The 27,532-nt window shown below is 50.6% G+C and overlaps 2 protein-coding genes and 2 non-coding genes across 4 annotated transcripts in view; 2 read left to right on the top strand and 2 right to left on the bottom strand.

Annotated features, from left to right (window-relative positions):
• The window catches only part of LOC101142742 (GRB2 related adaptor protein), a 41,445-nt gene extending 37,499 nt beyond the window's left edge, over positions 1 to 3,946 (bottom strand). The window contains exon 1 of the mRNA XM_004042143.5: positions 3,333 to 3,946. The gene's annotated coding sequence lies outside the window, so the exon portion shown is untranslated. The remainder of the gene's footprint in view (positions 1 to 3,332) is intronic.
• LOC129534004 (small nucleolar RNA U3) lies at positions 3,504 to 3,720 on the top strand. The gene has a single exon (XR_008680416.1). It is a non-coding gene; the product is annotated as a small nucleolar RNA U3 (small nucleolar RNA).
• Positions 3,947 to 5,194: 1,248 nt separating the features above from the next.
• The window catches only part of LOC129533355 (GRB2-related adapter protein-like), a 45,058-nt gene continuing 22,720 nt past the window's right edge, over positions 5,195 to 27,532 (top strand). Inside the window, exons 1-4 of the mRNA XM_055385964.2 lie at positions 5,195 to 5,808; positions 16,532 to 16,654; positions 20,853 to 21,062; positions 26,002 to 26,099. Of these exons, the coding sequence (XP_055241939.1) occupies positions 20,985 to 21,062; positions 26,002 to 26,099 (176 nt within the window). The 5' untranslated portion in view covers positions 5,195 to 5,808; positions 16,532 to 16,654; positions 20,853 to 20,984. The remainder of the gene's footprint in view (positions 5,809 to 16,531; positions 16,655 to 20,852; positions 21,063 to 26,001; positions 26,100 to 27,532) is intronic.
• Positions 5,421 to 5,637, bottom strand: LOC129534005 (small nucleolar RNA U3). Its single transcript, XR_008680417.1, has one exon. It is a non-coding gene; the product is annotated as a small nucleolar RNA U3 (small nucleolar RNA).

Below are 27,532 nucleotides of genomic sequence, written 5' to 3'. Positions count from 1 at the left end.
TTTACTGTTTTCTATTTGTTGCCTTTGTTTCTATTTTTGTCTTCCACTCTTTTTCTGCCTCTTGTAGTGTTTTGCCTTTGGGGTTTTTCTTTTTTTATTTTCTTTTACTTTCTTTCTTTTTTTTTTTTTTTTTGAGACAGAGTCTCCCAGGCTGGAGTGCAGTGACGCGATCTCACCTCACTGTACTCTCTGCCTCCCCGGTTCAAGCAATTCTCCTGTTTTAGCCTCCCAAGTAGCTGGGACTACAGACACGCACTGCCACGCCCGGCTAATTTTTGTATTTTTATTAGAAATGGGGTTTCACCCTGTTGGCCAGGATGGTCTTGATCTTCTGACCTCGTGATCCACCTGTCTCAGCCTCCCAAAGTGCTGGGATTACAGGCATGAGTCACCACACCCAGTCTATTTTTTTTTTAAGTTTTTTGTTTTTTGTGTTTTTTTTTGAGATGGCATCTCGCTCTTGTTGCCCAGGCTGGAGTGCAATGGCAAGATCTCTGCTCACTGCAACCTCCGCTTCCTGGGTTCAAGTGATTCTCCTGCCTCAGCCTTCCGAATCGCTGGAATTACGGGAGCCCGACACCACGCCCAGATAATTTTTTGTATTTTTAGTAGAGATGGGGTTTCACCATGTTGGCCAGGCTGGTGACGAACTCCTGACCTCAGGTGATCCACCCGCCTCAGCCTTCCAAAGAGGTTAGATTACACGCATGAGCCACCACGCCCGACCCTAAAAGTATTTTTTTTATAGAGATGGGGTCTCCCTCTGTTGCCCAAACTGGTCTCAAACCCCTGATCTCAAGTTACTGCCTGCCTCAGCTGCCCAAGTAGCAGGGATTACAGACACAAGCCACCGCCCCCGGCTCTATTTAGGAACATCTTAGTTCCAAGTTTTGGCAATTATGGATAAAGCCGCTATAAACATATGTTTGCAGGCTTGTGTGGACATACATTTTCAACTCATTTGGGTAGACACCAAGAGCTGCATTCCAGCTTGGGCAACAAGAGCGAAATTCTGTCTCAAAAAAAAAAAAAAAAAAAAAAAAAAAACAGAAATGTAGGCCGGGCATGGTGGCTTGCACCTATAATCCCAGAACTTTGGGAGGCCAAGGCAGGCAGATCACTTGAGGTCAGGAGTTCAAGACCAGTCTGGTCAACATGGTGAAACCCTGTCTCTACTAAAAATACAAAAATTAGCCAGGCGTGGTGGCGCATGCCTGTAATCCCAGCTACTCAGGAGGCTGAAGCATGAGAATGACTTGAACCCAGGAGGCAGAGGTTGCAGTGAGGCAAGATCGTGCCACTGTGCTCCAGCCTGGGTGATGAAGTGAAACTCTGTCAAAACAGAAATTATTCTCTCGCAGTTCTGGAGGCTCAAAGTCAGGAATCAAACTGTTGAAGCCTCGAAGGGGGATCCTTCCTTGAGTCCTCCAGCGTCTGGAGGCTACTGGCCATCCTGGTGTTACTCAAACACCAGGGGTTCCATCTAGGGCCTGCTGCTCACCTCACAGAAAGCCAATCACTGAGACAACGATTATTGCCAAGGAAGAAGGCTTTAATCAGGTGCTGCAGCTGAGGGGATGGGAGGGATTCATCCCAGGAATGCAGGGGGTGGTTCAACATAAGAAAATCCGTTAACGTAATGTACCGCATTAGTAGAACAAAGGGAAAAAAACAGTCATTCCAGCTGACACAGAAAAAGCATCTAAGAAATTCTAACATTTCATCATTAAAACATAGGGAAAACTATGAAACGAGGGGATTTGCCTCAACATTATAAGAGGTATTTGTGAAAAACCCACAGTTACCATCATACTTAAGGGCGAAAGACTAAAAGCTTTCCCCCTAAGTTCAGGACCAAGACACAGAGGTTCACTTTTACCACTGCTAGTCTGCTAGTCAGTGTGGTTTTTTTTTGTCTTGAGACGGAGTCTTGCTCTGTCGCCCAGGCTGGAGTGCAGTGGCGCGATCTTGGCTCACTGCAGCCTCTGCCTCCCGGGTTCAAGCAATTCTCCTGCCTCAGCCTCCCCAGTAGCTGGGATTACAGGCGCGCGTGCCACCACGCCCGGCCAATCTTTGTATTTTTAGCAGAGACGAGGTTTCACCATGTTGACCAGGATGGTCTTGATCTCCTGACCTGGTGATCCACCCGCCTCGGCCTCCCAAAGTGCTAGGATGACAGGCGTGAGCCACCGTGCCCGGTCCAGTTGTGTTTTTACGCACTAGCAAGGAACAATTCAAAAATGTAATTAAGAAAACCGCTGGGCGTGGTGGCTCACGCCTGTAGTCCCACCACTTTGAGAGGCCGAGGCGGGTGGATCCCTTGAGCCCAGGAGTTCAAGACCACCCTGGGCAATGTGGTGAAACCCCCTCCCTACAAAAAAATACAAAAAATTAGCGGAGCGTGATGGCATGTGCCTATAATCCCAGCTACTCAGGAGGCTGACGGGGGAGGATCACCTGAGCCCTGGGGGTCAAGGCTGCAGTGAGCTGTCACATCATGCATCATTGCACTCCAGCCTGAAAAAGGAGTGAAATTCTGCAACATGTCACAACATGAACGAACCTTGAAAACGTCATTCTAAGTGAAATAAGCCAGATACAAAAGGACAATATTGCATGTTTCCACTTACAGAGATACCTACAAGAATCAAATTCATAGAGACGGAAAGTAGAATAGTGGTTAAAAGGGTCTGGGCAGAGGGAGGAAAGGGAAGTTTGTTTTATGGGTAGGGTTTCAGTTTGGGATGTCGAAAAAGTTCTGGAGATAAATAATGGTGATGGTTACATGCCAATGGCTACGCGAATGTACTTAATGCCACCGAATTGTATATGTGAAAAATGGTTAAAATGGTAAATTTTGTATCTATTTTATACCATCCCCCCTAAAAAAAAAATTGTTTTTAAGAGTCAAGATCTCACTCTGTCTCCCAGGCTGGGGTGCAGTGGGGTAATTGATCAAAGCTCACTGCAGCTTTGAACTCAGCCAGCTTCCCTGACTCAAACGATCATCCCGCTTCAGCCTCCCGAGTAGCTGGGACTACAGACGGTGCCATCACGCCCAGCTCATTGTTGATTCCCCCCCTCCCTTGGTAGAGACGGGATTCCGCTATATTGCCTGGGCTGGTGTCGAACTCATAGAACAAAGGATCCTCCCTCCTGGGCCTGGGCGTGGGCTCGCAAAACGCTGGGATTCCCGGATTACAGGCGGGCGCACCACACCAGGAGCAAACACTTCCGGTTTTAAAAATTCAGTTTGTGATTGGCTGTCATTCAGCATTATGCTAATTAAGCATGCCTGCTTTTAAACGTCTTAAAACAATTTTTAAACTTACCTTTCCACCTAAAACGTTAAAATTTGTCAGGTGATAATATTCGAAAAGCTGTTATTGCCAAACTATTTTCCTATTTGTTTCCTAATGGCATCGGAACTAGCGAAAGTATCTCGCCATCAGTGAAAAGTTTGCGGCAGATGTAGAGCTAGCAGAGGCTGCGAGGAGGTTGCTAAGACTATACTTTCAGGGATCATTTCTATAGTTTGTGACTAGAGAAGTTTCTCTGAACGTGTAGAGCACCGAAAACCACGAGGAAGAGACGTAGCGTTTTCTCCTGAGCGTGAAGCCGGCTTCATGGTGTTGCTTCGCGGCAACTGCCGTCAGCCATTGATGATCGTTCTTTCCCCCGCATGCGGGAGTAAGAGGGAGAAAACGCGGTCTGAGTGGTTTTTCTTTTTCGATGGTTCAATGATAGAGAACAACTTCTAAGCTCTCGGGTGTCAGCGGGCTGGTCTTCGCTCGTGGTGGGCATGTCGCGAGAGAAGGTTTTTTCCGCTTTGTATTTCACCGGTGATGGCTCTTGTGTTTCGCGGGGGTGGTTTGTTCATTTTAGTTTCGGCGTAGGGGGGATGCTGTGTGGCACCTCCTGCTGTCTCTTTTTGCATTTTCTCCCATTCTCGCTACCTCTCTTGTCGCCGTTTCGCGCCCGCCACTCCCGCCCTCAGACGGGGTCTCCGGGTCTCTTGTTCTGTCTGGCGCCCAGGCTGGAGTGCAGTGGCGCGATCTCAGCTCCTAATAACATCTGCCTCCCGGGCTCAAGCGAATCTGCTTAAGCCCTCCCGAGTAGCCGGGGGTTAAAAGGCGCACACGCCACTCCAGGCTGTTTTTTTTTTTTTTTTTTTGCAGAAACGGGGTGTCACCATGTTTATATAAAGCCAGGCTGGTCTCGAACTCCTGATTCTCAGGTGATCCGCCCGCCTCGGCCTCCCGAAGTTCTGGGATTACAGGCGTGAGCCACTGCACCCGGCCCTTCTATTTTTTTAAGTAGAGACGGGGTTTCACCATGTTGGCCAGGCTGGTCACCTGAACTCAGGTGATCTGTCCACCTTGGCCTCCCAAAGTGCTGGGATTACAGGAGTGAGCCACCGCGCTCGACTGAGAACTGTAAAAAATAAATCTGTGTTATTTAAGCCACAAAGAAGTCTGTGTATTTTGTTATGGAGCCCAAGAAAAGACAAGCAGCTTCTTCTGAAACGAAAACACTCTTTCGGTATGATCAGAACTCGTGCCTCTTGGTGTCTACCCAAATGAGTTGAAAATGTCCACAAAAGAACATGCACACCTGTTTATAGCAGCTTTATCCATAATTGCCAAAACTTGGAACTAAGATGTTCCTAAATAGAGCCGGCGGCTGTGGCTTGTCTGTAATCCCTGCTACTTGGGCAGCTGAGGCAGTCATTTGAGATACTTGGGCAGCTGAGCCAGACAGTCAGTCACTTGAGATCAGCAGTTTGAGACCCGTCTGGGCAACAGAGTGAGACCCCGTCTCTACTTAAAAAAATAGAAGGGCCGGGTGCAGTGGCTCACGCCTGTAATCCCAGAACTTCGGGAGGCCGAGGCGGGCGGATCACCTGAGAATCAGGAGTTCGAGACCAGCCTGGCTTTATATAAACATGGTGACACCCCGTTTCTGCAAAAAAAAAAAAAAAAAAACAGCCTGGAGTGGCGTGTGCGCCTTTTAACCCCCGGCTACTCGGGAGGGCTTAAGCAGATTCGCTTGAGCCCGGGAGGCAGATGTTATTAGGAGCTGAGATCGCGCCACTGCACTCCAGCCTGGGCGCCAGACAGAACAAGAGACCCGGAGACCCCGTCTGAGGGCGGGAGTGGCGGGCGCGAAACGGCGACAAGAGAGGTAGCGAGAATGGGAGAAAATGCAAAAAGAGACAGCAGGAGGTGCCACACAGCATCCCCCCTACGCCGAAACTAAAATGAACAAACCACCCCCGCGAAACACAAGAGCCATCACCGGTGAAATACAAAGCGGAAAAAACCTTCTCTCGCGACATGCCCACCACGAGCGAAGACCAGCCCGCTGACACCCGAGAGCTTAGAAGTTGTTCTCTATCATTGAACCATCGAAAAAGAAAAACCACTCAGACCGCGTTTTCTCCCTCTTACTCCCGCATGCGGGGGAAAGAACGATCATCAATGGCTGACGGCAGTTGCCGCGAAGCAACACCATGAAGCCGGCTTCACGCTCAGGAGAAAACGCTACGTCTCTTCCTCGTGGTTTTCGGTGCTCTACACGTTCAGAGAAACTTCTCTAGTCACAAACTATAGAAATGATCCCTGAAAGTATAGTCTTAGCAACCTCCTCGCAGCCTCTGCTAGCTCTACATCTGCCGCAAACTTTTCACTGATGGCGAGATACTTTCGCTAGTTCCGATGCCATTAGGAAACAAATAGGAAAATAGTTTGGCAATAACAGCTTTTCGAATATTATCACCTGACAAATTTTAACGTTTTAGGTGGAAAGGTAAGTTTAAAAATTGTTTTAAGACGTTTAAAAGCAGGCATGCTTAATTAGCATAATGCTGAATGACAGCCAATCACAAACTGAATTTTTAAAACCGGAAGTGTTTGCTCCTGGTGTGGTGCGCCCGCCTGTAATCCGGGAATCCCAGCGTTTTGCGAGCCCACGCCCAGGCCCAGGAGGGAGGATCCTTTGTTCTATGAGTTCGACACCAGCCCAGGCAATATAGCGGAATCCCGTCTCTACCAAGGGAGGGGGGGAATCAACAATGAGCTGGGCGTGATGGCACCGTCTGTAGTCCCAGCTACTCGGGAGGCTGAAGCGGGATGATCGTTTGAGTCAGGGAAGCTGGCTGAGTTCAAAGCTGCAGTGAGCTTTGATCAATTACCCCACTGCACCCCAGCCTGGGAGACAGAGTGAGATCTTGACTCTTAAAAACAATTTTTTTTTTAGGGGGGATGGTATAAAATAGATACAAAATTTACCATTTTAACCATTTTTCACATATACAATTCGGTGGCATTAAGTACATTCGCGTAGCCATTGGCATGTAACCATCACCATTATTTATCTCCAGAACTTTTTCGACATCCCAAACTGAAACCCTACCCATAAAACAAACTTCCCTTTCCTCCCTCTGCCCAGACCCTTTTAACCACTATTCTACTTTCCGTCTCTATGAATTTGATTCTTGTAGGTATCTCTGTAAGTGGAAACATGCAATATTGTCCTTTTGTATCTGGCTTATTTCACTTAGAATGACGTTTTCAAGGTTCGTTCATGTTGTGACATGTTGCAGAATTTCACTCCTTTTTCAGGCTGGAGTGCAATGATGCATGATGTGACAGCTCACTGCAGCCTTGACCCCCAGGGCTCAGGTGATCCTCCCCCGTCAGCCTCCTGAGTAGCTGGGATTATAGGCACATGCCATCACGCTCCGCTAATTTTTTGTATTTTTTTGTAGGGAGGGGGTTTCACCACATTGCCCAGGGTGGTCTTGAACTCCTGGGCTCAAGGGATCCACCCGCCTCGGCCTCTCAAAGTGGTGGGACTACAGGCGTGAGCCACCACGCCCAGCGGTTTTCTTAATTACATTTTTGAATTGTTCCTTGCTAGTGCGTAAAAACACAACTGGACCGGGCACGGTGGCTCACGCCTGTCATCCTAGCACTTTGGGAGGCCGAGGCGGGTGGATCACCAGGTCAGGAGATCAAGACCATCCTGGTCAACATGGTGAAACCTCGTCTCTGCTAAAAATACAAAGATTGGCCGGGCGTGGTGGCACGCGCGCCTGTAATCCCAGCTACTGGGGAGGCTGAGGCAGGAGAATTGCTTGAACCCGGGAGGCAGAGGCTGCAGTGAGCCAAGATCGCGCCACTGCACTCCAGCCTGGGCGACAGAGCAAGACTCCGTCTCAAGACAAAAAAAAACCACACTGACTAGCAGACTAGCAGTGGTAAAAGTGAACCTCTGTGTCTTGGTCCTGAACTTAGGGGGAAAGCTTTTAGTCTTTCGCCCTTAAGTATGATGGTAACTGTGGGTTTTTCACAAATACCTCTTATAATGTTGAGGCAAATCCCCTCGTTTCATAGTTTTCCCTATGTTTTAATGATGAAATGTTAGAATTTCTTAGATGCTTTTTCTGTGTCAGCTGGAATGACTGTTTTTTTCCCTTTGTTCTACTAATGCGGTACATTACGTTAACGGATTTTCTTATGTTGAACCACCCCCTGCATTCCTGGGATGAATCCCTCCCATCCCCTCAGCTGCAGCACCTGATTAAAGCCTTCTTCCTTGGCAATAATCGTTGTCTCAGTGATTGGCTTTCTGTGAGGTGAGCAGCAGGCCCTAGATGGAACCCCTGGTGTTTGAGTAACACCAGGATGGCCAGTAGCCTCCAGACGCTGGAGGACTCAAGGAAGGATCCCCCTTCGAGGCTTCAACAGTTTGATTCCTGACTTTGAGCCTCCAGAACTGCGAGAGAATAATTTCTGTTTTGACAGAGTTTCACTTCATCACCCAGGCTGGAGCACAGTGGCACGATCTTGCCTCACTGCAACCTCTGCCTCCTGGGTTCAAGTCATTCTCATGCTTCAGCCTCCTGAGTAGCTGGGATTACAGGCATGCGCCACCACGCCTGGCTAATTTTTGTATTTTTAGTAGAGACAGGGTTTCACCATGTTGACCAGACTGGTCTTGAACTCCTGACCTCAAGTGATCTGCCTGCCTTGGCCTCCCAAAGTTCTGGGATTATAGGTGCAAGCCACCATGCCCGGCCTACATTTCTGTTTTTTTTTTTTTTTTTTTTTTTTTTTTGAGACAGAATTTCGCTCTTGTTGCCCAAGCTGGAATGCAGCTCTTGGTGTCTACCCAAATGAGTTGAAAATGTATGTCCACACAAGCCTGCAAACATATGTTTATAGCGGCTTTATCCATAATTGCCAAAACTTGGAACTAAGATGTTCCTAAATAGAGCCGGGGGCGGTGGCTTGTGTCTGTAATCCCTGCTACTTGGGCAGCTGAGGCAGGCAGTAACTTGAGATCAGGGGTTTGAGACCAGTTTGGGCAACAGAGGGAGACCCCATCTCTATAAAAAAAATACTTTTAGGGTCGGGCGTGGTGGCTCATGCGTGTAATCTAACCTCTTTGGAAGGCTGAGGCGGGTGGATCACCTGAGGTCAGGAGTTCGTCACCAGCCTGGCCAACATGGTGAAACCCCATCTCTACTAAAAATACAAAAAATTATCTGGGCGTGGTGTCGGGCTCCCGTAATTCCAGCGATTCGGAAGGCTGAGGCAGGAGAATCACTTGAACCCAGGAAGCGGAGGTTGCAGTGAGCAGAGATCTTGCCATTGCACTCCAGCCTGGGCAACAAGAGCGAGATGCCATCTCAAAAAAAAACACAAAAAACAAAAAACTTAAAAAAAAAATAGACTGGGTGTGGTGACTCATGCCTGTAATCCCAGCACTTTGGGAGGCTGAGACAGGTGGATCACGAGGTCAGAAGATCAAGACCATCCTGGCCAACAGGGTGAAACCCCATTTCTAATAAAAATACAAAAATTAGCCGGGCGTGGCAGTGCGTGTCTGTAGTCCCAGCTACTTGGGAGGCTAAAACAGGAGAATTGCTTGAACCGGGGAGGCAGAGAGTACAGTGAGGTGAGATCGCGTCACTGCACTCCAGCCTGGGAGACTCTGTCTCAAAAAAAAAAAAAAAAAGAAAGAAAGTAAAAGAAAATAAAAAAAGAAAAACCCCAAAGGCAAAACACTACAAGAGGCAGAAAAAGAGTGGAAGACAAAAATAGAAACAAAGGCAACAAATAGAAAACAGTAAAAACAAAAAAAGGCAGCTATTAATCCAATTATATCAACATCCCTTTGCATATCAGTGGTCCAGATGAACCAATTAAAAGACAGAGACCGTCCGGGAGGGAGGTGGGGGGGTCAGCCCCCCGCCCGGCCAGCCGCCCCGTCCGCGAGGTGAGAGGCGCCTCTGCCCGGCCGCCCCTACTGGGAAGTGAGGGGCCCCTCTGCCCGGCCAGCCGCCCCGTCCGGGAGGGAGGTGGGGGGGGTCAGCCCCCCGCCCGGCCAGCCGCCCCGTCCGGGAGGTGAGGGGCGCCTCTGCCCGGCCGCCCCTACTGGGATGTGAGGAGCCCCTCTGCCCGGCCACCACCCCGTCTGGGAGGTGTACCCAACAGCTCATTGAGAACCGGCCGGGATGACAATGGCGGTTTTGTGGAATAGAAAGGGGGGAAAGGTGGGGAAAAGATTGAGAAATCGGATGGTTGCCGTGTCTGTGTAGAAAGAAGTAGACATGGGAGACTTTTCATTTTGTTCTGTACTAAGAAAAATTCTTCTGCCTTGGGATCCTGTTGATCGGTGACCTTACCCCCAACCCTGTGCTCTCTGAAACACGTGCTGTGTCCACTCAGGGTTAAATGGATTAAGGGCGGTGCAAGATGTGCTTTGTTAAACAGATGCTTGAAGGCAGCATGCTCGTTAAGAATCATCACCACTCCCTAATCTCAAGTACCCAGGGACACAAACACTGCGGAAGGCCGCAGGGTCCTCTGCCTAGGAAAACCAGAGACCTTTGTTCACTTGTTTATCTGCTGACCTTCCCTCCACTATTGTCCTATGACCCTGCCAAATCCCCCTCTGCGAGAAACACCCAAGAATGATCAATAAAAAAAAAAAATTAAATTAAATTTAAAAAATAAATAAAAAAAAATAAAAGAGATTGTCAGAGTGAGCAAAAAACAAGACGTAACTATATGTTGCTTACAAGAACGACACTTTAAAGACATATGTATTAAAAGCGAATGGATAAAGAAAGATCTATGCCAACACTGATGAAAAGAAAGCAGGAGTCTCTATATTAATTTCAGACACTGCAGACTTCAGAGCAAGGAAAGTCATCAGGAATAGGCCAGGCACAGTGGCTCACACCTGTAATCCCAGCACTTTGGGAGGCCAAGGCGGGCAGATCGCCTGAGGCCAGGAGTTCGAGACCAGCCTGGCCAACACGATGAAACCCTGTCTTTACTAAAACTACAGAAATTAGCAGGGCGTGGTGGCAATCCCAGCCTGTAATCCCAGCCTGTAATCCCAGCTACTCTGCAGGCTGAGGCACGGGAATCGCTTGAGCGTGGGAGGCAGAGGTTGCATTGAGCCGAGATCCCTGCACTCCAGCCCGGTTGACAGAGACCCTGTCTCAAAAAGAAAAGAAAAAAGAAAAGAAAAGAGAAAGAAAAGTCATCCGGGATAAGGACAGGGCATTACATAATGATTAAGGAGTCAATGCTCAAAGAAGACATAACAGTCCTTAACATGTATGATCCTAACAAGAGAACATCAAAATATGTGAGGGAAAAAGCGACAGCACTGCAAGGAGAAACTATTATAGTTGGCGACTTCAATGTCCCTCTATCAGAAACGGACAGATCCAGCAGGCAGAAAATCCATAACTCAGTAACACCCTCTATAACTGGATATAATGGAAACCTATGGACTATTTCATACAATGACAGCAGAAAAAACAAAAAAGAAAAACGCTTTGGTTTTTCCCATATCTTAGGCTGGAGAGCAGTGGCACGATCACAGCTCACTGCAGCCTTGAACTCCTGGGCTCAGGAGATCCTCCCGCCTCAGCACGCTGTCTAGTTGGGACTACAGGTGTGCACTAACACACCTGGCCAATTTTCTTTCTTTTTTTTTTTGTGACGAAGTCTTGCTCTGTCGCCCAGGCTGGAGTACAGTGGCACAATCTCGGCTCACTGCAAGCTCCGAGAATGGAGAATGGTTCACGCCATTCTCCTGCCTCAGCCTCCTGAGTAGCTGGGACTGCAGGCACCCACCACCATGCCCAGCTAATTTTTTGTATTTTTAGTAGAGATGGGGTTTCACCGTGTTAGCCAGGATGGTCTTGATCTCCTGACCTCCTGATCTGCCCACCTCGGCCTCCCAAAGTGCTGGGATTACAGGCGTGAGCCACCGCGCCCGGCCCTTCTTTCTTTCTTTTTAAATTTTTTTCATCATGCAGCTCAAAATGTCGTAATTTTTAAAAATTTACTTTTCTGTAGAGATGGGATCTTGCTATGTTGCCCAGGCTAGTCTTGAACTCCTGGCCTCAAGCAATCCTCCTACCTCAGCCTCCCAAAGTTCTAGGATTACAGGTGTAAGCCTGAGTCACCATGCCTAACCACAAATATATATTTTTATTTTTTGAGACGGAGTTTCACTCTTCTTGCTCAGGCTGGAGTGTAATGGCATGATCTCAGCTCACCGCAACCTCCACCTCCCGGGTTCAAGCAATTCTCCTGCCTCAGCCTCCCGAGTAGCTGGGATTACAGGCATGTGCCACCATGCCTGGCTAATTTTGTATTTTTAGTAGAGATGGGGTTTCTCCATGTTGGTGAGGCTGGTCTCCAACTCCCGACCTCAGGTGATCCGCCCGCCTTGGCCTCCCAAAGTGCTGGGATTACAGGCGTGAGCCACCAAGCCTGGCCCAAATAAAATGTGGTGTTTTTGTTTGTCTGTTTGTTTGTTTGTTTGTTTGTTTAGATGGAGTCTTGCTATGTAGCCCAGGCGGGAGTGCAGTGGCACGATCTCGGTTCACTGCAACCTCCGCCTCCTGGGTTCAAGCGATTCTCCTGCCTCAGCCTCCCAAGTAGCTGGGACCACAGGTGCGTGCCAACACGCCGGGCTAACTTTTTGTATTTTTAGTAGAGACGAGGTTTTACCATGTTAGCCAGGATAGTCTCGATCTCCTGACCTCGTGATCTGCCCACCTTGGCCTCCCAAAGTGCTGGGATTACAGGCGTGAGCCACCATGCCCAGCCTATAGATACTTTAAAAAAACATTTTATTTGTCACGGGTGCCGGGTGAGCGACCACGCCCAGCAATGATGAGTTTTATCTGGGCTGTTACACATCTGAGAAACGTCCAGGGGATGGCGCCCAAGAGGCATTTGGAGCTCAGAGAACAGGTCAAAGGTGGACTTGGTGGGGTTAGGGAGGCTCTTGGGGCTGTGGGAGTGGTTCCTGAACTGTGATCCCCACTGTCCCCCAACTTACATACCCAGAACAGCCAGGCTTGGGTAATAGTGGGATCTCTCACCCTCAAAGGGCCAAACTGGGTAGAACTCAGGGCTTCCTTTTTTTTTTTTTTTGAGATGGAGTCTTGCTCTGTCGCCCAGGCTGGAGTGCAGTGGCACAATCTTGGCTCACCGTAACCTCTGCCTCCCGGGTTCAAGTGAGTCTCCCGCCTCAGCCTCCCAAGTAGCTGAGATTACAGGTTCATGCCACCATGCCTGGCTAATTTTTTGTATTTTTTTTTAGTAGAAATGTGGTTTCATCATGTTAGCCAGGCTGGTCTCAAACTCCTGACCTCAGGTGATCCTCCTGCCTCGGCCTCCCAAAGTGCTGGGATTACAGGCGTGAGCCACCACGCCCAGCCAGGGCTTCCTTTTTAGGATCCAGAGTTAGGGAGAAGAAGCTGAGGCCACCCTGGCTGGTCTCTTAGCCCTGGAAGGATCTGACTGACCATGATTAATGAGTCTTTTCACTCTAGCGACACCAAGATATTCCAGGTTCCAGCTTGGTAGTGCCAGGAGCCAGCAATGAGTCCACTCAATGGAGCTCAGGCACCAGCAAGGACAGGGGGGCAGACAGGGGCAGGGGTCATCAAGACAGCAGGCATGGCTTAATAGCCATCCTAGGGATGTGAAGGGTGTGTCATTGTGGGTTCGACTTGCATTTCCCTAATGACAAATGAGGTTGAGCATCTGTTCAGGAGCTGTGAGCCATTTGTATACCTTATTTGGGGAAAAGTCTTTCAGGATCCTTTGCCCATTTTTAAATTGTGTTTTAAATTGTTGTTTGTGTTCTAGTATTGAATTCTATGAGTTCTTGTGTATTCTGGATATGAAACTTTCACCAGATTTATTATTTACAAATATTTTCTTCCATTCTGTAGGTTGTCTTTTCACTTTCTTGAAAGTGTCCTTTGATGAGCAAAAGTTTTAATTTTGATAAAATACAATTTATCATTTCATTGCTTGTATTTTGAGTATCATATCAAAGGTTCCATTGCCAAATACAAGGCGTGAAAACGTACCCCTACGTTTTTTATTTTTATTTAATTATTGTTATTTGTTTGTTGGTTGTTTCTGGTTTTTATTCTTTGAGACAAGGTCTTGCTCTGTGGCCCAGCCTGGAGTGTAGTGATGCGATCTCTGCTCACTGCAGACTTGACTTCTTGGGCTCAAGTGATTCTCCCGCCTGGGCTTTCCAAAGTGCTGGGATTACAGGCGCGAGCCGCCACACTCAGCCATTTTTTTTTTTCTTTATCAAGATTTTTTTGGCCATTGTAGATCATTTGCAATTCCATATGAATTTCAAAATCAGCTGGTGAATCCCTTTAATGAATGTTTTACTTCAGTTACTATACTTTTCTTTTCTTTCTTTTCTTTTATTTTTTTGAGACAGAGTTTCACTCTTGTCGCCCAGGCTGGAGTGCAGTGACGTGATCTTGGCTCACTGTAACCTCTGCCTCCCGGGTTCAAGCGATTCTCCTGCCTCAGCCTCCCGAGTAGCTGGGATTACAGGTGCCCGCCACCATGCCTGGCTAATTTTGTATTTTTAGTAGAGATGGGGTTTCACCATCTCTGGCCTCCGAAAGTACTGGGATTACAGGGGTGAGCCACTGCACCCGGCTATTTTAGTTACTATACTTTTCAACTTCATAATTTCCATTTGGTGTTTTTTTTATAATTTCGATTTTTTTTTTTTTTTTATTCGGAGTCTTGCCCTGTCACCCAGGTTGGAGTGCAATGGTGCAATCTCAGCTCACCGCAACCTCTACCTCCCAGGTTCAAGGGATTCTCCTGTCTCAGCCTCCCGAGTAGCTGGGATTATAGGTATGCACCACCATACCCAGTTAATTTTTTTTTTTTTAATCTTTAGTAGAGACAGGGTTTCACCATGTTGGCCAGGCTGGTCTCAAACTCCTGACCTCGTGATCCACCCGCCTCGGCCTCCCAAAGTGCTGGGATTACAGGCGTGAGCCACCGTGCCTGGCAATTTCTATCTTTTTATCGGTATTCTCTATTTGATGAAACACCATCATCATACATTCCTTTATTTATTTAGTCACAGTTTCCTTTGGTTTTATGAACGTGTGTATAATGGCTACTTTAAAGTCTTTTTCTGATAAATCAACATGTGCCCTCTCACAGGCAGTTTCCTTTGCCTGCATTTCCCCCTATCTATGGGTCATGCTTTCCTGTTTTTTAAATTTTTTGCAGGCTTCATTTTTTTTTTTTTTTTTTTTTTTTGGAAACAGGACATTTAAATAATACATTGTAGCAATTCTGGGTATGAGTCTCCCCTGCCCTGGGCTTGTTATTATTTTCTTGTTCATTTGTTTAGTGACTGGCTGGATTGTTTTAGTGAAGTCTATTTCTTCCCTACGATGTTCAGCTTCTAAGGTCGTTCTCAGGGGGCCCAGCTTTGAGTATGCCTGCAGTTACTCTGGGATGACAGTGGTTTTGGAAGGCTCTCTTCCTCTTTCCCTGACCATATCCAGCTGTTAAGCTATGCAAATTTTCTTTTCTTTTTTCTTTCTTTCTTCTTTTTTTTTTTTTTTTTGAGATGGAGTCTCGCTCTGTCGCCCACGCTGCAGTGCAGTGGCACAATCTCGGCTCACTGCAACCTCCGCCTCCCGGGTTCAAGCAATCCTCTGACTCAGCCTCCCAAGTAGTTGGGATTACAGGCACCTGCCACCACGCCCGGCTAATTATTGTATTTTTTGTTTTTTAGTAGAGACGGGGTTTGACCGTCTTGGCCAGACTGGTCTTGAACTCCTGACCTAGTGATCCACCCACCTCAGCCTCCCAAAGTGTTGGGATTTTAGGCATGAGCCACTGCACCCACCCCTTCTTTTTTTAATCCTTGCTTGGTTGAAATAAGCTCCGCAAGTTGCCAATGGATTGCTTTATAATTTCCTATAATGCCCTGCTCTACACACTGATCCTATCAAGTTTGGCTCCTTGGAAGAAATAGTGTGTGAGGTCAATGTCTGCTATTTGTTCTGACCTCAGGAGGGCTCCCTCTACTGGTGCTATTCCCTGTTCTCTCCTGTAAACGAGCAGCCTAGAGTTCAGCTTGTGTCTTGAATCTTCTCCTAATTATCTCTCACCATAATCTCTACTATTCTCAAAAGCACCTTTTGGGCCGGGTGCGGTGGCTCACACCTGTAATCCCAGCACTTTGGGAGGCTGAGGTGGGCGGATCACCTGAGGTCGGGAGTTCGAGACCAGCCTGGTCAACATGGTGCAAACCCCGTCTCTACTAAAAAAAAAAAAAAAAAATTAGCTGGGTGTGGTGGTAGGCACCTGTAATCCCAGCTACTCGGGAGGGCGAGGCAGGAGAATCGCTTGAACCCAGGAGGCGGAGGTTGCAGTGAGCGGAGATCGCATCACTGCACTCTTAAACAAACCTAACCAAAATCAAAACAAAAGCAACTTTTGCCTTGAATTTCTTCGTTCTCTGCAGCAAATGAGGTCAGTTGCTTTGGGAAGAGATTAGGAAGTCTCTTTTTTATGGCCTGTTTCTTCATTAGACAAAAATCTCTCTGAGCCAGGGCCCTGGAGCTGGGGGTGGAGACTTTGGAAAGCTTCTCTCTGAGTGACACCCTGCGCTAGGGGCTGAGGACTTGGTGGGAGTGGGGACAATGGCCGAGGTCCTCAAAGTTTGCCTCTCCTGTTGTCGAGCTACTTCCACATGAGCCAGGGCCGGAGTGATCAGGACCCCAGCACTCGCAGCACACTGCACCCAAGGCAGAGCCTCTGTTCCTTGAGTGGGGCTGGGTGCAAGAAGGGGGCCCCCAACTCTTGGCTACACTCATCCTGGACTTAGTCTCAGCAACAGGTGGCTGGGGGTAGAATAGGAAATTGATGTCCTGTTCTTCCTGGGAGGAAAGCCCTCCTACTGGGAGCTGGGGGCAGAGGGAGCCCTGTTTCCCTGGTCTGGAGGCAGCAGGGGACCCCATGTTCTTGGCTGCAGCTGTCCAGAGTGGAGTCTCAGCCTCACTGAGCTGAGAGGAAGGGCAAGAGGGGCCATGATCTCAGTGCAAACACCATGGCCTCACCTTTTTAAACCAAATATTCATAGATGTTCATGAATCCATGTTTCTTCATTTCCATTTTCTTTTTTTTTTTTCCAGACAAAGTCTCGCTCTGTCCTCAGAGGCAGGAGTACAATGGTGTGATCATAGCTCACGATCACCTTGAAATCCAGGACTGAAACGATCCTCCCACCTCAGCCTCCTGAGTAGCTGGGATTACAGGTGAGAGCCACCATGCCTGGCCTATTTTTGTTGTTGTTTATTTTTGTAGAGATGGGGTCTCACTATGTTGTCCAGGCTGGTCTTGAACTGGGTTCAAGCATTCCTCCTGCTCTGGCTTCCCAAAGTGCTGGGATTACAGGTGTGAGCCACCATGCCTGGCCTGTTTCTTCATTTTCTTTTCTTTCTTTCTTTTTTTTTTTTTTTTTCTGAGACAGAGTCTCCCTCTGTCACCCAGGCTGGAGTGCAGTGGCACGATCTCTGCTCACTGCAATCTCCACCTCCCAGGTTCAAGTGATTCTATTTCCAAGTAGCTGGGACTACAGGCGTGCGCCACCATGCCTGGCCAATTTTTGTATTTTAAGTAGACACAGGGAGGCGGAGGTTGCAGTGAGCTGAGATCATGCCACTGCACTCTAGTGCAGGCAACAAAAGCAAAACTCTGTCTCAAAAAAATTTTTTTTCGGGGAGTTCTCTCAGGTGTTTCAGCCAATCTCTGATGATAAAAAGTTCCCCAGTCAGCCTGTTTGGAGTGTTCCAGGGTCTAGTAGTCTAGTCCAGTCTACTAATTACAGAACTCAAACTGCATTGTAATTGCAGTTTCCATCCAATCTCACGATCCTTAACATAATCACACCGGCAAAGTCCCTCTTGTCATATAAGGGAACATTCCAAGTTCTTGAGATCAGGACCTGGGTGTCTTCGGGGCTGTTACTCAGCTGATCACAGGGGGTTAGGGTTTCAGCACTGAGACAGTGGCTGGGTCTGCCCTGGCCTGGTGTGGCCTGTGGCCAGTGATGAGTTTTCCTCCTGTGAGCAGCTTTTGAGGGACCTCCATAAACCAAAACCAAAATCCTAAGCCCCTTAACCATCCGAATGGACTCCTTCTCTCGGCAAGGGCATTCCAAAGTTAACCTGAAAATGAGTTCAGGATATGATGGGAAGGGGGAGCTGGACATGCCTTGTTATAACCTCCTCACTTTTGGGATTACTGATAGAACGGACTCTTTCAGTCTGATAAGAAACATTTACACTATATTCTCTCTGAAGCCAGCTACCTGGAGGCTTCATCTGCATAATAAAACCTTGGTTTCCAAAACTCCTTATTTTGTTTTGTTTTGTTTTTTTTTTTTTGAGATAGGGTTTCTCTTTTGTTGCCCAGGCTGGAGTATAATGGGGTGATCTCGGCTCACTGCAACCTCCGCCTCCTGGGTTCAAGCAATTCTCCTGCCTCAGCTTCCCAAGTAGCTGGGATTACAGGCGTGCGCCATCACTCCCGGCTAATTTTGTATATACATTTTTTGAGATGGAGTTTCACTCTTGTCGCCCAGGCTGGAGTGCAGTGGCATGATCTTGGCTCACTGCAACTTCCGTCTCCTGGGTTCAAGTGATTCTCCTGCCTCAGCCTCCCAGGTAGCTGGGATTATAGGCACTCGCCACCACGCCTAGCTAATTTTTTATTTTCAGTAGAGACAGGGTTTCACTATGTTGGCCAGGCTGGTCTCAAACTCCTAACCTCAGGTGATCCACCTGCCTCGGCCTCCCAAAGTGCTGGGATTGCAGGTGTGAGCCACCGTGCCCAGCCTAATTTTGTATTTTTGGTAGAGACAGGGTTTCACCATGTTGGTCAGGCTGGTCTCGAACTCCTGGCCTCAAGTGATCTGCCTGCCTTGACCTCCCAAAGTGCTGGGATTACAGGCATGAGCCACCGCGCCTGGCCCAAGCCTCCAGTTTCCGATGGCCCCTCGTTCCAGGCCCCAGCGTCTGCCTCATTTGGGGTGCTGCATTCTTCAAGGGTCCTCTCAGTCAGGTCCCATTTGTGGGGTCCTCTCCGGTCTCCCGGAATCAGGGCAGATTTACCCTCCAACAAAGCTTTGCTGCTTACCTCACTGCACTCCTTGAGCTCACTGTACAGTAGGCAGCCCAGGCTCCCAGCTCTGGCCTGAGCCACCTTGGGCAGGAATCCTTCGGGTTGAGGCCATGCGGCGAAGGAGTTGTAGGCATGGTTTGGCCCTCAGGCCTGCCTGGGTTTGAACCCCAGCCCTGCCACCTACCAACTATTGGTCACTTACCTCTTTGTAAAGGACTTGGCAGAGAATACATACTTCTAAAACACATAAAAATAAACCCGGCATCTGTCCCACCGCCCCAGGGGACACACATTCAGCTTCATAAGGGGAAGTCTTCCTCCCCTCATATGGCTAGAAGCACCTCAAAACTGAGGCGGGGGCGGATCCCAACCCCTCCATTGCATCATTCTGAGGCTTTGAAACCTCAGCTGCAACAGAGCCGGAAAGAGGGGCCTTATAACATCCTGTCACCCTTGGGGTCGGGGGCAGCCAGAAGGCAGGGGTCTTTGAGTAGAGGGCAGCGTGGAGAAGCCCTGGAATGGAGCTGGGTGAGGCCAGGGCCAGCTCCATCCTGCCTGGTCAGCTCAGGGACTCCAGAGTGGGCGGCAGGCAGCTGTCATCTTCTCTTCTTTCCTCTCAACTATTTTTTTTTTTTTTTTTTTTTTTTTTTTTGAGATGGAGTCTTGATGTGTCACCCAGGCTAGAGTGCAATGGTGCGATCTCAGCTCACTGCAACTTCCATCTCCCAGGTTCAAGCGATTCTTCTATTATTGGCCAGAAGGTCAGGGTGTGTTCATAGAATGACGGGTCCATGTCAAAAGGATAAGGAGACAGCTTGAAGGAGACCCCACTGGCCTAATCAGGGGCATTTTAAGCATCAAAATAAATGTAATAGTAATGGATTATAATCCACTGGCTAAAATATGAAACCATGAGTCCATATTAATATAAATGAAGGAAGAAAAACTTCTTTACAGAAAAAAGACAATGTGACTTCACACTGATTTATCCAGTGTCCATGCAACACCACAGGGCTCTGCCTGGTTTTCCTTCCACGTCTGTGTCTCCCTTCTTTCCCAGGGAGAACCCTGGTTCCAAACAGTATAGCTGTGCTTGTCCATTTGTGCGCTATCCTGCAACACTTGCAAAACAGTTTCAGAATTGCTACACCGATAACACTGCTCGTAACAAACCCACTAAGGAAAGGTAGAGATTTATTTACAGTTCTCTCTTTTTTTTTTCTTTTTTTTGAGAAGGAGACTCGCTCTGTCACCCAGGCTGGAGTGCAATGGCGCAATCTCAGGCAGGAGGATCGCTTGAGTCCAGGAATTCAAGACCAGCCTTGGTAACATGGTGAAAACTCATCTCTACTAAAAATACAAATAATTAGCCAGACATGGTGGTGGGCACCTGTAGTCCGAGCTACTCTGGAGGCTGAGGTGGGAGGATTGCTTTGAGCCTGGATGGATCCTCGGCTCACTGCAACCTCTGCCTCCCGGGTTCAAGCGATTCTTGTGCCTCGGCCTTCCCAGTAGCTGGGATTACAGGCACATGCCACCATGCCAGGCTAATTTTTTGTATTTTTAGTAGAGATGAGGCTTCACCATGTTGGCCAGGCTGATCTCGAACTCCCGACCTCCAGTGATCCGCCCATCTTGGCCTCTCAAAGTGCTGGGATTATAGGCATGAGCCATCGCGCCCGACCTACAAGTCTTGTTGACCTTAGGATTTAAGTCCCACCTAAGGTGCCCAGTGTCTAAACCAGAAGAGGTACCTTCTGAGCTGGTCTTTGATGGATGAATAGGAGTCTCCTGGGAGCAGAAAGAGGAGAACACCAGGCAGAGGAACCACATGTGCAAAAGTCTGGGGTTGAAATGAGAGTTTGGTGTGGCCCCTTGCTGTGGCTGAAGCCCTAGGTTTGTTTAGAGTGAAGGGGATGACAAAGGATGAGAATGGGGGCTGTTTGTAGGGGCAGGTGGAGGTGGTGGATTGCAAGGGCCTTGAATGCCAGGTGAGGAGCTTGGGATTGAAGGAGCAGGAGGCAGGGCATCACAAGAGGCATCAGGGTTTAGGAAAAGATGGAGAGTCATTGGCAAATTGGTGAAGGGGGGCCAGCATCTGGTGCCATGAGACTCAGTGCCTGAGCCAGCAGGACAGCTTTGGCACTTCTCCTCCAGGCACCTCACTTTTACGGATGATAAAACATGGGCACGAGGGGGCCCCACTCCCAGAGCTTCAGGGAGACTCCCCAAGGGCCATTCCTGGCACCTGGGGTCTGAGGTAGGGACGGAGCTGGCTCACAAGCCCTCCCTGCTCTGTGACATGTCTGTTTCCTGTTTCTCCCCCATCAGGAGCAGTTTCAGTCTCAACTTCAAAAGAACAAACGCGCACTCAAAACAAAGGAAGACGGTCCTCGACTGCAGAGGAAGCAGGAAGCTGTCGGCCCAGCTCTGAGCCCAGCTGCTGGAGCCCCGAGCAGCGGCATGGAGTCCGTGGCCCTGTACAGCTTTCAGGCTACAGAGAGCGACGAGCTGGCCTTCAACAAGGGAGACACACTCAAGGTAGGGGGGCTGGAGCCTGCTGAGTTGGCCCCACACGGGGTGGGGGTGGATTTAGGAACCGGGGGCCTGGGACTGTCCCAAGCAGACTGTGGCCCCTGGAAGACAGGCCCAGCCTCTCCAGTTATTGGCTGTGTGACTCTGGACAAGCCACCTTTTCCCTCGGAGCCTCAGATTCTCCATCTAGGAAATGGGGAGATAACTAATGACCCTCCTTTGGGGCTGTTGTGAGGATTCGATGAGATATTACCACAGTGTCTGGCAGGAGTTAGTTCAACCCCCAGTTTTCCAGGAAAAAGTTTGAAAAGAAAATTGTTGAGAGAGGGAGAGAATGAGAGCTAGAGAGAGAGACAGAGTATGGGAATGGAGAACAGAGCGAGAAAGAGGGAGAGAGAGAAGGTCTTAGGAAAGAAATAAGTACACATGCTAACCTAGTAGGGCTAAAATAGCTAAGATGAAAGTGTCAAGGATGAGCTTCCCAGTAGTGTGGAGAAAAGGGAAAATAGAGTCATACCACAGTTCATTTCTCCTTGTCTGGGCCGCTTTTGACAGATGTTGCAGCCTTCCAAGACGGTCTAGACACATGGGCCTGTGGAATGTGTCTCTGGAAATGTCCTTGCTTAAAAGTTTGCATATGAAAGCCATGCCCAGGATTCTGGGAGTGGCCATGCCAAGACGTGTGCACTGGAACTGCCAGTAAACCACACTAGGGAAGTGACTGCCCTTCCCTGGGCCTCAGTTTCCCCACTGGAGCAATGGGTGTTAGACTGGATGCTCCTCTGCACTGAGCCCTGGGCGCTGCTCTTGGCCACAAGCTTCAAGCACAAGATGGGAGAGCTCCCTGTGCCATCACCCTGCTATAGCCAGGCCCCGAACTCAGCAGCACACCTCATGTACCATTTAAGCAATGGGGACTGGCACCCCCATTTCACAGGTGACTAAACTGAGGCACAGGGAGGCAACATGACCTGCTCGGTATGGAGTCAGTTTTGAACCTGTGTCCCTTTGGCTGTGGAACCTGCGCTTGGTCTGAACAGGCTGGGCTGGGGGTTGGGGTCCAGAGGAGGAGGAGCAATTCCTCCTTCTCTATGCTGGGGTGCTGGCACCTGGGGTCACTGCAGTGCTGGCTGTCGGCCTCGTGGACATGTGGCCAGATGGGGACAGGGCCAGGCTGAGCACTGGGGCTCTGAGCCCAAGGCATGACCCTCTGCGGGGATCCAAGTCTTGGTTTCTCATCTGAGAGCACTTCGAGGTCTCTAGACCCAAGTGAGGTGTTGGGAGGGAGTGGGGCAGTGATGGAATAGGAATGGGGTGCGCGGGAGGCGTTGAGCCAGGCTTGGAGGGATCAAGTGGCTGGGGTGGAAGCTGAGCTCCGCGACCATCCTGTCCTCTCGTCCAGCAAGTATTTTCCAGTGCTCCCTGTGGGCCAGCCCCTGCCATGGCACTGCCTGCCTACAGATTGAGTCCAGCCTGGGAGAGTGGGCGACGAAGCCCGTTCTTCAAATCTGAACTTTGGTCTTGGATGAAAACTCTGGCTCGTGGACTCACTCTGGACAAATGGCCCCAAACGTCACCTCCCTGGGACAAAGCCTCCCTCCCTGATAGGCCAGGCGTTTCTGGGTGCACGCACCCCCCTGCTGTTGCCAGCTGGAGGGGCATGTGGTTAGTGGCTTCACTCCCATCTCTGCACGAGCAGCCTGGATGATGAGACCCAGACTCAGGAAGCCCATGTCACCTTGACATCTCCATGGGAAAGGGCGACGGTCCAGGCCCAACACAGCCAGCCCTGGGCTCCCTGAACCTACTTTCTGCTGCCTGTCATTGTCTTGTCGGCAACTCTGGCAAAACCTACCTGAAGCCCCTCCTCCAGCCCAGGCCTCCATTGTCACTTACCTGGGCTTGCGTGGTGGCTCCCAAGGCCTCCCCGCAACAATCCCTGCTCCCCAGCCCAGTCTCCACGCAGTGGCCATGACTCAGAGCCTGGTCCTCCCCCGTACGTCTTATGACATCTGCTCCTCCCTCCCTCAGCTCCAGACACCCTGGCCTCCTTTCTGTTTCAGGGACAGAGCTTGGCCCCACCTCAGAGCCTTGGCACTGGCTGTTCCGTCCGTCTTGGACCCTGTTCCCCACATTTTCTTACCGCTGGTTCCTTCTTGTAATTCGGGCTTCAGCTTCCATGTCACTTCTTCAGAGAGGCCTTTCTGGACCACCCCACCTGTCCCGTGTTGACAATCTCCCTGCTCCCACCCAACCAGACATTCTCCATCTGTCACCTGATGTCCATTTTTCACAGCGCTTACTGCTCCATTAAACTACCTTGCTTATTTGTTTCTTCCCTTGTTTATGGTCTGTCTCTGCCTACTAGAATGTGAGCTTCTTGTTCCCTGCTCTGTCGTGGGGTGCCTGGCACACAGTAGGTGCTCAGTAAACAACTATCAAGCAGCAACTGCATCGGGCTGGGATGGTAAAGTGGGGCGGCAGCCTGGGTGGAGGGCACCATGTGGGCAAAGGCTCAGGGGCAGGCCAAGTTCTGCCTCTCACCTTGAGCAGTGATACTCCTCCAGGGAGGAGTTGGCCTCTCTCCCTTGTGAGAATTCCCCGGTCTCAGAGGGTCTGGGGCTTTCAAACAATGTTCGCAGTAAGAAATCAGTTAACGTGAGGTCAAGAGATCGAGACCAGCCTGGCCAACATGGTGAAACCCCCATCTCTACTAAAAATACAAAAATTTAGCTGGGCGTGGTGGCACACACCTGTAGTCCCAGCTACTCGGGAGGCTGAGGCAGGAGAATCGCTTGAACCCAGGAGGCAGAGGTTGCAGTGAGCTGAGATTGCGCCACTGCACTCCAGCCTGGTGACAGAGTGAGACTCCATCTCAAAAAGAAAAAAAAAAGAAAAAAGAAAAAGAAATTAGCTAATGTAACCAATGGGACATTCCCGAGTCCTCTGAGTGCAGATGACAAGGAGACAAAACGAAGCAGGGACTGCATGAGATGTATTCCACCCAATGTCCGCACTGCTGCATGCAGGGCAGGCCATAAATGCACCCATTGGACAGACGAGGGAGGACACTGAGGCCAAGGCCACAGAGAGAGTCAGAAGCAGACAGAATGTTCTGGAGCCCCAGGCTTCAGGGCATCCTCCTGGAATCCATGGCTGTGGTATGTGGCCTACAGGCCCTCATTTTCTCCTTAGGTTGGGGGAGTTGTTTTGTTTTTTTGAGACGGAGTCTCACTCTGTTGCCCAGGCTGGAGTGCAATGGCGCGATCTTGGCTCACTGCAGCCTCCAGCTCCCGGGTTCAAGTGATTCGCCTGCCTCAGCCTCCTGAGAAAGTTGGGGATTATAAGGGTGTGCCACCATACTTGGCTAATTTTTTTGTATTTTTAGTAGAGACGGGGTTTCACCATGTTGGCCAGGCTAGTCTTGAACTCCTGACCTCAGGTGGTCCACCCTCTTCAGCCTCCCAAAGTGCTGGGATTACAGGCGTGAACCACTGCGCCCGGCCTGTTTTGTTTTGTGTTGAGCGAAAGTTTTCCTGAGTCAGCCACCTGCTTCCGTTCACCCCTGGGTCTGCTGACCTGGCCCAGGCTGCAGGGGCAGGAAGGAAGGGGCTCAGCCAGCCTGGCCTGGTGGACAAAGCGGGGGTGGAGATGGGGGTGCAGAGGCCACCTGTGAGGGTGGGGCCTCAGGCCTGGGCCCTAGGAGGCCAATCCCAGCTACTCTTGGCAAAATATCACTGCTGGAGTTGATGCCCCTGTATTGGCCTGCCCTGGGCCTTTGGTACCCCGTGCCCAATTTTTTCTCTAAAGTACCCCTGAAGGATTGAGCTGACATTGGAACCTGCTCCAGGACTGACAGGAGAGGTGTCCCCTCACAGGAGAGATGTCCCCTCAAGCTGGAGTCCAGTGACAAAGAGGACTGGAGGCAAAAATTGGTGGGCCAGGACCCCCTTGACCAGTGAGCCAAAAACCCCAGGCCTCAGAGTCCTGACTGACCAAACAGGCTCTGCCTCTCCCCTGCTGCGTGGCCTTGGCCAAGTCACTTCCCCTGTGGGCCTCAGTTTTGTTATTTGTAAAATAGCATTTGGTGATGTTGACCTTGGGGGCTATATGAGAATCAGGGGGACACACGGAAGGCGTGCCCAGGGAATGGAGGCAGGACCCCCGGCCTCATGCTGTGCCCCTCCCAGGCCCGGCCCCGCCCCGCCTTGGTCGCTTGGTTGCTCCCCCTCAGGGACTCCCACCCCCGCTCTGGCTATTTCAGTTCCTCCGGGCCCACCTGTGGTGTGATGGGGGCCTCACAGGCGGCTCGGAAGAGGAGCCCGTGTGACCCAGCAGGCCATGCCAGGGCTGAGAACCAGTCTGTCTCAGACCAAAGGCCCCCTTATCTGCTCCCCAGAGCCTGACGTCCCCCCACTGAATTGTCACCCCTGAGCTGTCTAAATGCGAGGGACCCTAGGTGACCACTGGTGGCTGTGCTCAGGCCGGGTCCCCCGACCTTCACCCCAAGGCTCAGTGCGTGGCATGTAAGTGCTGTGGGCCCCCCAAACTCGGGGGCACAACCCAGGAAGGAACTCAGGTCCCCAGTTCTGCTCCTGCAAACCCCATGGTCCGCAGGGCTCCTGGTGTCGGAGCCTGAGAATCCAGCTCCAGCCACCCCAAGCCTCCTACGGGTCCCCGACTGTGCCTCCCTTGGAGTCTGTGAATCACCTGAGGATGGGCTGTCCTGGGGCCAGGGGATGGGCAGCACTGAGGAACGAGGGGTTCTAATTCAGCCCTTGTGACCGTGGGCAAGTCCTGTCCCAGGCCCCCAGCCCTTCTCTGTGAGTAGGCACAGAAGCTGGTGCAGGCGAGGCCCACCTGGGGCCTGGCGTGCAGTGGGGCCTCCGGGGGTGACAGTTGTTCCTTCTCGGTGACTGAGTGGCTTTGTGTCTCCTGCCCACAGATCCTGAACATGGAGGATGACCAGAACTGGTACAAGGCCGAGCTCCGGGGTGTCGAGGGATTTATTCCCAAGAACTACATCCGCGTCAAGCCCCATCCGTGAGTGGACAGCCCCATCCCATCCCCGTGGCTCTATCTCTCCTGGCCATGGGACCCCCTCACTCCTGGGCCTCTGTCCATCTCTCTGGGGCCCCCAGGCTCCACAGAGGCCACCAGCCTGGGCAGGCATAGGAGACTGAGTTCTGAGGACTACCCCAGAGTGGGGACAGAGTCAGGGCAAGCCCAGGCTTCCACACTGAGGACGTGAGCCACTGGAGAATGTCCAGGAGGTCCCCGAGAGAGGACAAGGCCCTGGGCTTTCAGCTGGCTGCACCACTGGCTGCTGTGTGGCCTCAGGCAGGTCCCTGCCGTCTGTTCCTCAGTTTTCCTATCTATAACTCAAGGAGGGCAGATGCTCCAATCTGTTCAGGGTGGAGGGTTCTAGAGCTCTTGCTGAGAGCTGGCCCGGCCCTGGGTGGTGGCTGGGAGAGGACTGGGCAGGAAGCAGACCCTGTAGGCCCTGCCTTTGGGGTCTGGGGGGGGGGGGCGGGGAATTGGACATTGGCAGAGCAGAGTCTGGTACCAGGGTGGAGCAAGAACTGGGCCTGGGGCCCAGCTATCCTGGGGCCTGGGACCTACCAGCCTAGGGATGTCCCAGGTTGGGCTCTGGGCAGGTGGCAGCCAACACTGCTGCCCTGAGAATGACTGGGGCAGGGCCCAGCCTCAGAACAGGCATGGGGCCCAAGAAATCTATGCAAACCAACTGGATATGCTTTAAATGGCAGCTGAGGCAGCCCCAAGACACAGCCACTTAAGTCATTCACTAAACACTGGCCACAATTCCAGGGAGCCCAGCCCGGGTGACGCTGGAAACACAAGGGGTCAGAGCAGCTGTGTTCTGGGGGAGAAAGAGGACATGAAGGACATACTACATGGGAAGACAGTGAGCATTAAGGTGATTTCTCAGGGAAGGCTTCTCAGAAGAGGTGGCAATGAGTGAGGTTTTGAAGGATGTGTAGGAGTTGGTTAAGTAGAAAAAGAGAAAGGCATCCCTGGGAGAGGGTCAGGATGAGCAAAGGGAGAGCAATGAGCGAGAACTTGTGGCATGTGGGACTGGCAGGAGGCCCCCAAATGCCAAGCCATGTGGGGAGCCATGGAGGTGTTATGGTAGGACTCAGTCAGATATGGAGACAGGTGACAGGGCCAAGCAGGCTGGAGGGACAGTTTGGGAGCTGAGATGTGTGTGTGGCTGTGCGGTGGGAAGGGAAGGAGGTGCAGGGCCAGGGTGGGGCATGAGAGGTATTTCCTCTTTATCTCTCTTTAAGTTAGTTCCAAAGCTGCCACCACCTCCAGCTTCCTGTGCTGGGCGAGGCCCCCTCCGACCCAGGTCCTTAGCCACCTGCCCGGGCTCCAGGCACTCCCAGCCTCCCCCACAGAGGCTGCAGCTTCCAGTCGGCATCTGGGGCTGCAGCCTGGGTTCCAGGCCCCACTAT

The sequence above is a fragment of the Gorilla gorilla genome, chromosome 4 (genome assembly GCF_029281585.2).
Source record: "Gorilla gorilla gorilla isolate KB3781 chromosome 4, NHGRI_mGorGor1-v2.1_pri, whole genome shotgun sequence".
NCBI classification, from domain to species: Eukaryota; Metazoa; Chordata; class Mammalia; order Primates; family Hominidae; genus Gorilla; species Gorilla gorilla.
The sequence above is the reverse complement of the archived record's forward strand: the minus strand, read 5'-3'. Positions and strand labels throughout refer to the sequence as shown.